The 13,145-nt window shown below is 38.8% G+C and overlaps 1 protein-coding gene across 1 annotated transcript; it reads right to left on the minus strand.

Moving 5' to 3' along the window:
• Window positions 1-10,783: 10,783 nt before the first annotated feature.
• On the minus strand, window positions 10,784-12,941 carry LOC107777097 (short-chain dehydrogenase reductase 2a-like). Its single transcript, XM_016597079.2, has 2 exons — window positions 12,802-12,941; window positions 10,784-11,862 (listed from the first exon to the last, which is right to left on the minus strand). The coding sequence occupies exons 1-2, from the start codon at window positions 12,885-12,887 to the stop codon at window positions 11,028-11,030; spliced, it is 921 nt and encodes a 306-aa protein (XP_016452565.1). The 5' UTR covers window positions 12,888-12,941; the 3' UTR covers window positions 10,784-11,027.
• Between the last annotated feature and the right edge of the window lie 204 nt (window positions 12,942-13,145).

Raw genomic sequence — 13,145 nt, forward strand, 5'->3', positions numbered from 1 at the left:
AATAGGAAAAAGGAAGTGAAAAACTCGTAGAAGAATTCTCCGCCTTGCTCCTACTATGTTCTTGCCTCCTTAGGTCGAATCTCCGGTCTCCTTAGCCTCCTTAGGTCTAAATTATGTCAAAAGTATGTCCTTCTCTCAAAATAGCATTTTTATATGTATTTATACCAAATAGGTTCGGGCCTAGACGAAACACCTTTTCCTATGCGAATAGAACTCTAGCTCTATAAAATTTGCACAGGCGCACCGCATAGGGCGACGTGTCATGCGGTGTGCTTGTGGGGAAGTTCAGAGAGCTGATTCTGATAGGCTACAAGAAATTTCCACAGGCGCGCCGCGCGCAGTGCGTACCCGCACCGTAGTAGTGGGAATTCGGGAAAATGCAAAACATAAAAGTTGTAGCCCTTTCAAATAGCTTTCCACCGATATATTGTGGAGCTCGAACGTAGTTCTGAGCAAAACGTTATGTGCATTTTACTAGATAATGTGTCGTATGCCTGCTCGATTCTTCGTTTCGTTCTTACCTATCATCCATTGATCCTTGAACACGATCGCTTAATTCCTTGGGATTTTACTCAGACTTCAAAACTTCAATCACTTGAATTCATCCCATAATATCTACATAGCTCAGAATTACTCCTGTAAGGCATAAAATACATAATTAGTGCAAAACACTAGCGATTAAAGCTCAAACTCAATTAAAGTGTAGTAAATTAGAGTGTAATAAGCGACTAAAATACGTAATTATAGCTTATATTCAATGTTGTTATGAACTTCTATAAGCTATTTGTATTGGACCCGACCTTTGTTCCAGCTCGTCACTACTTTCAACCTAAGGTTAGTTTTGTTACTTGTACTCATACTACACTTCTGCACCTTGCGTGCAAATGTCGGCTGCTAATGTTGATGTGATCGATGGGAGCTGGAATTAAAGACATACCTGCGTTCTAGTTGTAGCTGCCTCTTGTTCATGGTAGCCTTAGAATATAAAAATCTATTTATGTACTTTTCAAACAGATGATGTATTTATTTCGTACCACCTTTGTAAATTCTAATCTTAGAAGCTCATGATTTATACTACCAGTCCTTGGGGAATATATAAGATTCATATATTTTCTTTTATTTAGAACTGTTTGGGAGGCTTAAGCCTCCAGAGTTCAGTGGGGAAGAGTTAGAGGATAATCAGGATTTTATAGACAAGTGTCAGCAGATCCTTTGTACAGCGGGTATTTTGGAGACCATTGTAGTTTCATTTACTACTCTTTAGCTGACAGGGGTAGCCTACAGATGGTGGGAGTCCTATGAGTTGGGCAGGCCAGCCGATGCAGCACCACTTACATGATATGAGTTCTCGGTTCTCTTAGAAGTTTGTCCCACAGACTTGTAGAGAAGAGTTTCCAAGGCATTTTGAGCAACTACGCCATGGGGGTGTGACCGTGACTCAGTATGAGATGAGGTTTGCAGAGTTGACTCGTCACACGGTATGGTTGGTTCCCACTGAGAGGGAGATGATTAGGAGTCATTGATGGCCTCTACTATCCATTACGCTTCATTATGGCTCGGGAGGTGGCAAAGGGTGCGAGCTTTGACTGGGTGGTCAATATTGCTAGACGCTTAGAGCTGGTACGTAGTTAAGAGTATGATGAGTGGGATACCAAGAGGCCTCATAGTTTAAGTGGTTTTAGTAGTGCCTCGGCTAGAGGACAGTCCCATCACAGTAAGGGTCATCCTTATAGGCCCATTCAAACGGCTCGTCCAGTTAATCGTGGTGCATCAGCTAGTCATGGTTCATACAATGCTCATCCTAGTTAGTCATTTTTCAGTTCGCTCCTAGCTCAGAGTTTATCCTATGCTCCATCAATTCAGGGTTCATCAGTACCTAATTCTTTCTAGCTGTTATTCTAGTTTTAGGGGTCCGGTTGAGTGCCCGCCGCCATTTATAGATCGAGGTTACTCCGAGTGTGGAGATTTAGGGCAGGTGAGGAGGTATTGCTCCCATCTTATAGGAGGTCCAATTCAGCAGAGAGGTCAGGATATAACTTTCGCACTAGTTACTTCACCACCGGCTCAGCTAGTTCGGGTTGGGACTCAGGTAGTTCAAGGTCGCCAGAGAGGTCGATCAAGTGGTGGTCAGGCTCTATGCTATGCTTTTCCTGCCAGGCCAGAGGCAGTTGCCTTAGATGCAATGATCACATGTATTGCTTCAGTGTGCCACAGGATGTTTCCATATTATTTAACCCTGGTTCTACTTATTCATATGTATCTTTGTACTTTACTTTCTATTAGGATATGGCCTATGATTCCTTAGTTATACCTATTCATGTATCTACACCGGTGGGTGATTCTATTATTGTGGACCGTGTGTATCGGTTATGTGTGGTGACTATTGGGGTATTAGAGATGAGAGTTGATCACTTACTACTTAGTATGGTTGATTGTGATGTGATTTTAGGCATGGACTAAATTTCACCGTGTCACACTATTCTACATTGTCACGCTAAGACCGTGACGTTGGCGATGCCAGGATTGCCTAGGGTTGAGTGGAGAAGTTCCCTGGATTATGTTCCCAATAGAGTGATTTCATACTTTAAGGCTCAACGGATGGTTGAGAAGGGATGTTTTGCATATTTGGACTTTGTGACGAATGTTGGTGTTGATACTCCTACCATTGAGTCTATTCCAGTAGTGAGAGACTTTCCGTATGTGTTTCATACATACCTGTCAGGCATGTCAACCGACAGGGACATTGATTTTGGTATAGACCTGTTGCTGGGCACTCAGCCCATCTCTATTCCTCCTCAGTTTCAGGAGATACTCGATAAGGAATTCATTAGGCTTAATGTGTCACCTTGGGGTGCACCGATTATGTTTGTGAAGAAGAAGGATAATACAATGCGGATGTGCATTGATTACAGATAGTTGAACAAAGTTACAATTAAGAACAAGTATCTACTACCGCGCATTGATGACTTATTTGACTAGCTTCAGTGTGCTAGAGTGTTCTCTAAGATTGATTTAAGGTCTAGGTATTACCAGTTGAAGATTGGGGATTATAATATTCTCAAGACGACATTCAGGAACCGCTATGGCCACTATGAGTTTCTTGTGATGTCTTTTGGGCTGACCAATGCCCTAGCAACATTTATACATCTGATGAACAGTGTATTCCACCAGTATCTTTATTCTTTTGTCATAGTATTCATTGATAATATACTGGTGTACTCACGCAGCCAGGAGGATCATAAGCAGCATCTGAGAATTGTTCTCCAGACGTTGAGGGAGAAGAAGCTATATGCTAAATTCTCCAAGTGTGAGTTCTAGCTTGATGTGGTGTTCTTGGGGCACATGGTGTCCAGAGAGGGTATCAAGATAGATCCGAAGAAGATTGAGGCAGTTCAGAGTTGGCCCAGACCGTCTTCAGCTACTGAGATTCGGAGTTTCCATGGTTCGGCCGGATATTATCACCGTTTTATGGAGGGTTTCTTGTCTATTGCTGCATTTTTTACTAGATTGACCCAAAAAGGTGCCCCATTCATGTGGTCTAATGAGTATGAGGAGAGCTTCCAGAAGCCCAAGAATGTTTTGACTACAGAACCAGTTCTGGTTTTGCCTTCCATATTGGGTTCATATACAGTTTATTATGATGCTTTTCGGATTGGTATTGGGTGTGTATTGATTCAGAAGGGTAGGGTGATTGATTATGCTTCACGCCAGTTGATGACCCATAACAAGAACTACATCATTCATGATTTAGAGTTGGCAGCCATTGTTCACGCATTAAAGATTTTGAGGCATTATATCTATTGCGTGCCTTATGAGGCATGTACATATCATTGGAGTCTACAGCACTTGTTTAAGCAAAAGGATTTAAACATGAGGCAGGGAGGTGGTTAGAGCTGTCAAAGGACTATGATATTACCATTTTGTATCATCCGGGGAAGGTCAATGTGGTGGCCGATGCCTTGAGTAAAAAGGCTATGAGTATGGGCAGTGTTGCATATATTCTAGTTGGTGAGAGACTTCTAGCATCATATGTTTAGGCCTTGGCCAATTAGTTTGTAAGGTTAGATATTTCAAAGCCTAGTAAGGTTCTAACTTTCGTGATTTACCGATTTTCTTTATATGAGCATATCAAAGAGCTTCAGTATGACGACCCCAATTTTCTTGTCCTTAAGGAAACGGTATAGCATGGTGATGCTAAGGAGGTTTTTATTAGAGATGATAAGGTGTTGCAGATGTACGGTCAGATTTGTGTGCTCAATATGGATGGGTTGCTTGAGTTGATTCTTGAGAAGGCACATAGTTCGCGGTATTCCATTCATCCGGGTGTCACAAAGATTTATCGAGACTCGAGGCAGCACTATTGGTAGAGAAGAATGAAGAAATATATAGTAGTGTAGGTGTCTCGCTGCTTGAACTGTCAGTAGGTGAAGTACGAGCATCAGAGGCCATGGCTTGCTTCAGAGACTTGAAATTCCCGAGTGAAAATGGGAGCCTGTTACCATGGACTTTGTTGTTGGGCTCCCACAGACTTAGAAAATATTCGATGTAGTTTGGGTGATTGTGGACCGATTGACTAAGTCTGCACATTTCATTCAGGTTGTGACTACCTATTCTTCAGATCCGCTGGTTGAGATCTATATCTGTGAGATTGTTCGTCTTCATGGCGTGTCGGTGTCCATTATTTCTAATCGAGACACGCAGTTCACATCGCAGTTTTGGAGAGCAATGCAGTGGGAGTTGGGCACACGGGTTGAGTTGAGTACAACATTCCACCCCCTGACGGGCGGACAGTCCGAGCGCACCATTCAGATTTTGGAGGATATGCTATACGCTTGTGTTATGGATTTCGGGGATTCTTGGGATCAGTTTCTACCACTTGCAGAATTTGCCTGCAATAACAGCTACCAATTGAGTATTCAGATGGCTCCTTATGAGGACTTATATGGGAGGAAGTGTCGTTCTCCAGTTGGTTGGTTTGAGCTGGCAGAGGCTAGTTTGTTCAGTACTGATTTGGTTCGGGATGCCTTGGAGAAAGTCAAGTCGATTCAGGATCGGCTTCGTAAAACACAGTTTAGACAGAAGAGTTACGCAGTTAGGAAGGTTCGCGATGTTGCATATATGGCGGGAGAGAAGGTATTTCTCAGATTTTTGCCCATGAAGGGTGTGATTAGGTTCGGGAAGAAGGGAAAATTGAGCCCTCGGTATATTGTCCCTTTTGAGATGCTTGACAGGATTGGAGTAGGTGGCAAGAGGATTGGAGAGGTGGCCATAAGCTTGCCACCTACTCCATCGGGTGTTCACCCAGTGTTTTATATTTCTATGCTCTGGAAGTATTATAGTGATCCGTCTCATATTTTACATTTCAGCATGGTTCATTTAGATAGAGATTTAACTTATGATATGGAGGTGGTGGCCATTTTGGATTGGCAAGTTCGAAAGTTGAGATCAAAGAATATAGCTTCAGTAAAAGTTCAGTAGAGAGGCCAGCCAGTCGAGGAGGCCACTTGGGAGATCGAGCGAGAGATACAGAGCAACTATCCTCACCTATTTGAGACTCCAAGTATGATTTTAGACCTGTTCGAGGACGAACATTTGTTTAAGAAGGGGAGAATTAATGATCCGACCGGTCATTTTGAGTATTGTAGCATTGTTCCCCCATTTATCACTTCTCCAAAGTTCATTTGTTGTTATGTGACTTGCCGAAGTGGTTGGTTTGGTTCTTGGGATAATTCGGAGTGAATTGGGATACATAGTCTCAAGGTTGGAAGCTTAATTTGTTAGAGTTGACCAGAGTTTGACTTTTATGTAGACGACTCCGAAATAGAGTTTTAATGGTTTTGATAGATTTGTAGGGTGATTTTGGACTTAGGAATATGTCTGGATATTGATTTGGAAGTCCATAGTTTTTTTTGGCTTGAATTGGCAAAAGTTGGAAAGTTAAAGGTTTGGAAGGCTGAGAAGTTTGACCGATATTTGACTTTATTTGTATCAGGCTCGGAATTTTGTTCTAGGAGTTGGAATAGGTTCGTTGTGTCATTTATGACTTGTGTGCAAAATTTGAGATCAATCGGAGTTGATTTGATATGGTTCGGCATTGGTTTTAGAAGTTATAAATTCATTAGTTTCATAAGGCATGAATTGGGGCGCGATTCGTGATTATGATATTGTTTGATATGATTTGAGGCCTTGACTAAGTTCGTATCGTATTTTAGGTTTTATCAGTATGTTTGGTTGAGGTCTCAGGGGCCTCAGGTGAATTACGTATGGTTAATGGATCGAGAGTTGGACTTAAAGCATTGCTAAAGATTTTGGTTGCATTTGTAATTGCATTTGCGGTGGGCTTGGCCATAGATGCGAAGACGCAAGTGTGGCTGGCTAGCCGCAGGTACGGAATAGGGCCTCTCATAGGGATTTTTGCAGGTGCATGCAGAGGTTCCGCAGAATCGAAGTTGCTTATGTGATGATTGTTCCGCAGAAGCAGATTTTGGACTTGAAGGGCAGGAACCGCAGATGCTGATAGTTTCCATAGGAGAGGACTCGCAGAAGCACGTAAAGGATCGTAGAAGCAGGATTTTGGCTGCAGAAGTGGAAGGTCGTGATTTTAATGGTTTTCGCGGAAGTGAGATCGCTGGACAGTGTTTAAAATCGAAGGGTTCAGTCGATTTTCTCATTTTTGGGATTTTAAAGTTCAGACTAGGGCAATTATTGGAGAAATTTCCACCTAGATTAAAAAGGTAAGTGACTTTTGATCACGTTTGTCCATAAATATGGAATACCTATTGATTATTACACCTAGATTATCTGTGTTTAAGGTGAAATTGGGGGATATTTGGATTATGTATTGGAGAGTAAGATTTTGGAATTTGAAGATCGATTTGTGGTTGGAATTGGATAATTTTGGTATGGTTGGACTCGTAATTGAATGAGTGTTTGGATTTTGTAAATTTTATCGGATTATGAGGTATGGGTCTGGGTTGACGTTTTGGGTTGACTTTCTGATGTTGATTAAAGACCTTATCTTTTGGAATTCTTTCCAATAGCTATTATTGATAGAATTAAGTTGCTTTGGCTAGATTTGAACCATTTGGAGGCTGATTCACGAGGCAAGGGTTTGTTGGAGCGTTGAGGTGTGCACTTTGTAGTAAATAACACTTCTAAACTCGGAACTGAGGGTATAAATCCCTAGAAAACGTGTTATATTGTTTGTGTTGGGATGACGCGCATGCTAGGTGATGGGCGTGTGGGCATGCACCGTGGTAATCTTGATTCGGGTGAATTCTTATACTGTGCTGACATCAAGTCTTGTTTTATCCGTGTAATTCCTACATGTTAGAGTAATTGTGTTGTGATTCATGTTAGAAATCATATTTAGGGTATATGGTTATTTAATTATGAATTAATGAGGTTATTTCTGCTGTTTTGAGTTATATGTTGTAACTGCAATTATGTACTCTAGCATGATTCTTCATTTGCATATCATATCTCAGTCTCTGTTATCATTCATTGTTATATCATCACATGTTATTATTATTTGGGCTGAGTGGTAAGAGATTTGTGATCCATTGAGACTTGCGAGATTGATGACTGAGGTGGGGCCATAGAGCCATTTTGTGAGTGTTATTATGGATCGGGTTGCATGACTAGTAGGACTTATTAACTTATTTATTATTGCGGATCGGGATACACGCCGCAGCAGGCCTTATAAACTTGATATTAGCGCTTGGGCAGGATCCGCCCTTTCGGAGTCTGACATACCAGCAATGAGCGCAGGCACAATGATATATATACACGTGCTTTGGTGAGAGGCATTGATACCACGCACCCGTGCAGTGCTGAGTGATTTTGTGTGTGATGAGTGGGCATTTGAGATAGACAAATTGAGTACTCTGAGAGTGTGAGTACTTCTGAATATCATTGTGATACCTTACACTTGACATGCATATTTGACATGTAGGCATATAGATGTATCACTCCTCATGCTAGCTATACTTGACATGTTATTATCAGTGTTGATATTTAATTGTGAACTTGAAAGTATGTCTAAATTATGTACCATGAACGAGCTGAATATGGAAGCTTCACTGAATTATTTATTGTCATTGTCATTAGCTTACCCGTGTTGTCATTATATTGATTCTGATTGTATCCTTCTGGGCTCATCACTACTTTCAGCCCAAGGTTAGCCATGTTACTTATTGAGTACATTAGGTCGGTTGTACTTATACTACACTCTATACTTCGTGTGCATATCCAGGTACATCTGGATGCGGTGATTGCTAGATCGTTGTCAGTACTTGCTTGGAGACTTCAAGGTAGTTGTTATGGCGTCTGCAGACCTTGACTCTCTTTTCTTTTATTTTCTTCAGTATTGTTGTGTTATTCAGACAGTTGTACTAGAGTTTTGGTTTATGTTGATACTTAAGTGTTCGTGTACTCGTTGTCACCAGGTTTTGGAATGGTTGTAGTAGAGTTTCAGTTACTTTTATCAGATATTTATGAGATTTTCCATTGTTGAGTTTATTAAAACATGTTTTATTCAAATATTTAGTTGTTATGTGTTTGTCAACTTGCCTAGCAAGTGTGTTAGGCGCCATCACGACAAGTTGGGATTTTGAATCGTGACAAATAAGGATCTACTACATCTATCTGGGTTGATCAAAATTAAAAAGAAGGCGCGAACTACTGTTTACCACATAATAAAAGATCGGGTTTGATTTGTTACAAGAGATTCTGTTGAACGTTATATCAAAAGATATATCTAATCTAATTATGGGATAACGAGAATGCAGACTGGTGTTAATGGAATACATTAAAATGTTCCTACTATCTAATGAGCCAAGGATTCTTAGTCACACTTTAATTTTGCACCTGTGGAATTCAAGAAGACCAATCTTTTAGATGTTGGGAATAATGGCAATTTATTGGAATCAGCACAAGTTTGTCTCATATGATTTTGAGGTGATCTTAATTAAAGGAATTTTCGGAAAGCATTATTTAGTGGCTATTAACTTCCTATAGATACTATATACATAATTACTTCTATAGTTATTATTTAGTTGTTATGTTGTTGTATTCGTTGTATTCGTGCTACTGTATTCATGAATACAATAGTAGAATTTGCCTAAAAAATAGGGGAATCCAGCTGTCATGACCCAAAATTCACCAGTCGTAATGGTACCTAACCCAACCTTCTAGGTAAGCCAACTAATCACTATCCAATTCCATCAATATTAGATAAACAATTAAACATAGGAGTTAACTGAATCTTATACAATTCCCAATGACTGGTAGTACAAATCATGAGTTTCTAAGAATAGAGTTTACAAAGATGATATGAAGTAAATACATCTTCTGTTTGAAAAGTACATAAAATGAGTCTTTATAATCTAAGGCTACCGTGAACAAGAGGCAGCTACAGCAGCAATACAGGTACGCCTTCAAATCCAGCAACCATCGAACGCAGCAACATCGGCATCCGGGATCTGCACGCAATGTACATGAAGTACAGTATGAGTACAACCGACCCCATGTACTCAATAAGTAACAAACCTAATCTTAGGTTGAAAGCAGTGACGAGCTGGAACATGGTCGGGTCCAACACGAGAAGCCAACAATATAGAACATATAAATAAGGAAGTAACTCAGAGATGAAATGTTCAGCTTTCTCATAGTTTTTCGAAAATAGTTTCGCTTTTCAAGAATATCAGTGAAGAACCCAAATTCTTTACTGAAAACATCGTGAAATATGAGATAGTTGAAAAACTGTATTTCTTTTTCTAAAATCCTTTTCACAATAAATAAGATGATTCATTTTCTTTCCAGATAGCAAATGTGAGATATCTCTCGTTTTTCAACTATCTCATATTTTATAGTGACGATTTCGGCATATGATTTGAGTTTTTTACTGATATTCTTGAAAAGCGGAACTATTTTCAGTAAACTGTGAAAAAGCTGAGCATTTATATCTCTGAGTTACTTTCTTATATGCTCTACGTTATTATGAACTGATATTGGTTATTAGTGTTGGACTCGACCTATGTTACAGCTCGTCACTACTTTCAACCTAAGGTTAGGTTTGTTACTTACTCAGTACATGGGGTCGGTTGTACTGATACTATACATCTGCACATTGCATGTAGATGTTGGTTGTTATTGTTGCTATACTCGATAGTTACCGGATTTGAAGATGTACCTGCATTCCTGTTGTAGCTGCCTCTTGTTCATGGTAGCCTTAGATTTATAAGAACTTTGTTTATGTACTTTTCAAATAGAAGATGTATTTACTTCATATCAGCTTTGTAAATTCTATTTTTAGAAGCTCATGATTTGTACTACTAGTCCTTGGGGAATGTATAAGATTTAGATAATTCATTTTGTTTAATTGTCTTATTAATATTAGTGGAATTAGATAGTTATTAGCTGGCTTACCTAGCGGGTTGAGTTATGGTATCATCACAATTAGTGAATTTTGGATCGTGACAGCAATCCAAGTCGACTCTCCATATTATATTTTATAATTTGTAGCTTTTTTGTCTTGAATAAAAAGATGCGAAATTTGTATTTAGAGGCAGCTCTTTAGTTTTTTCTTTAAGGCATTAGATTCAGAAACCAGAAATCATTCGTCGAAGGGCGAAAACAAACACTTCCGAAAATTACATTTCGATCTATCCAGTTTCTTTTAAAGTCCCCAAATTTCAATTTTGAATTCTTTTTGTTGTGCTTGAGGACCTTATGGAAATTTTAATCATATGGAAGCCTTTGCTATAAATGTATATTTACTCCTTCGGTGATAGCTTTCAACAAAATTGAACCAAAATTAAATCTTAAAGACTTTGGAAAATAACCAAATCCAAATAAATTATGTTCCAAAACCACTTCTTCCAAAGTCAAATCCAAATACAAACAATTGTTTTTTCCTAAACACTAATCTAGAACCAATTCTTTCTCAGCCAAATCCAAACACCACATTCGTTCATTCACGAGATAACTCTTTATATAACCAAAAAAAAACGTTTTTTTTTTTCTCACTACAAGCCAATGCAATTTCTTGAGGTAGTAATCCCACCATCCACAACAAGATTATGACCACTTACATATTTGGATTCATCACTTGCCAAATAAAGTGCAGCCTCAGCAATATCCTTAGCCCTTAAATTTGTGCCTTTCAAATTTGCCAAATTTCTCACAAATTCCTCCATTTTCTCCACTTCTTCTTCACAAGGCACCCCAAGTTTCACCCCATTTTCTTCTCCTTCATCTTCATCGCAATGGTTCCATGCATTAATCAACATTGATGTCGCGACGCCAAAGGGTGAAATACAATTAACCCTAATCCCATGACACCCTAATTCACAAGCAGCATTCTTTGTTAGCCCAATAATTGCATGTTTTGAAGCTGTATATGCATGTGGTCCTAGCCCTCCCATAACTCCAGCAACACTAGAAGTTGAAATTATGCAACCATAGCCTCGTGGAATCATAACCCTAGCCGCGTGCTTCATTCCCAGAGCAGCTCCTCGTACGTTCACAGACATAATTTTATCAAATTCATTAGGATCGAAATTGACTATGCTCTTCTTGTGCTTTTTTTGGTTTCCCAAAATTCCAGCATTGTTGAACATAATATCGAGATGTCCATACTTGAAAATTGTTGAATCAATTAAGTTTTTTATATCTTCCTCAGATGTAACATCACAATGAACATAAGTGGCTGAAGGTGACAAAGAATTGGCTAGAGCATTGCCAATGTTGTCCTCTATGTCGGCTATTACAACTTTGGCTCCATGTCTGGCAAATAGTCTCACTGTTGCCTCTCCAATTCCTCTTGCTCCACCTGTTACAATTGCAATCTTTCCTTCTAGCCTGTACAACAGAAAGGAGATTAAATTAATCCTTAGTTACAAATAATTCTATGATCAACAAGAAGAAAGTCAAAATTATATTTCCTTAGTTTCATTTTATACAGCGATATATAGCGATATTTGACTCAACACGAACTTAAAAAAGGACTTTGTCACATACCATAAGCTATGTACCAATAGAACTTGCAATTTTAGACATTTATGATATTTTTATGGTTTATAAGAACATGTCATTAAGGATAAAATTGAAAGTTGAAGATAAGGAGTTTTTAAATACAAGAAGGTATCGTTCTTTTAAGGACAGAAAAGGAAAAAAAGGTCATTTGTATAACGAAACAGAGTGGAATTAAGCAAGAAAGTAGTATACAAAAGAAAAAGAGAATAATGAATTTAGACAAGTAAACAAAAGAAAGAATGAGTATATTTGATTTCAGTAGTATCTCAATTATTTTTCTAAAATCAATGGTGGCTGTTTGAACGCGCTTTATATTTTCTTGGAAAAGCTACCTGTTTCGTGAGAGTTGGAGACAATAAAGTGTGGAGAAAGAATATCGTCGGCGAAAAAGGGTTTATTCTTCTTTTTTCCTTTTAGCTCCTCTTTTTCTTTCTTCTTTTTCGAATTAAGAGGTCAATAATATTTTATAAGATCTCTACAGCTTTTTCATGCAGAAACATGCATGAACATATGAACTTCTTGAATGGTGAGGAAAGATAACTACTCTGTTCGTTTCATTTTATAAGGCTAGCTATGATAAAGAAAAAGTGTCTGACACATATTAAAATAAGTTTTAAACATCTTATAACAATATTTTTTTTTTTGTTATAATATGACCATATTATTAAAAGTAAAGTGTGAATTTAAAGTTAAAAGAATAAAAATGTGTCATTATTTTGAAAGATCGTCATCTAAAATGAAAGAGAGGAATAGAATTTATATTACCTTTTGATAAAATTTGCAGAACCAATTTCCTTCCCTATGGCATGAACTTCAGTAAAAGGTTTCTCAGGCATCACTTGAGCAGGCATTATGGGAGTCTGCAAGAGATAAAGATAAAGGACAGAGAGTATAGAGTGAGAATAATTATGGATTTGTTGGGTTTATGCTTTAGAGAAAATGGGAAATTTATAAGGGAGTTAGCATCCCCTACCCCCACCCCCAAAGAGAACTAAGGGGGTGGATTGTGGGGCTTGGGGGAGGGAGGGTGGTTGGGTCTAGTGTGAGATTCCCAACTTTGAGGGCAATTTCCTTGGGAATTCCCATAACCTTAACCAAACTTGGCTTAC

This window comes from Nicotiana tabacum, chromosome 10, assembly GCF_000715075.1.
Source record: "Nicotiana tabacum cultivar K326 chromosome 10, ASM71507v2, whole genome shotgun sequence".
In the NCBI taxonomy this organism is placed as follows: domain Eukaryota; kingdom Viridiplantae; phylum Streptophyta; class Magnoliopsida; order Solanales; family Solanaceae; genus Nicotiana; species Nicotiana tabacum.

Bases quoted from the DNA above. Each gene is read 5' to 3' on its own strand.
- LOC107777097 (XM_016597079.2), bottom strand. From the start codon at position 12,887: ATGCCTGCTCAAGTGATGCCTGAGAAACCTTTTACTGAAGTTCATGCC. The intron at 11,863-12,801 runs GTAATATAAATT...TCTGTTGTACAG, and splicing joins TCTGCAAATTTTATCAAAAG to GCTAGAAGGAAAGATTGCAA.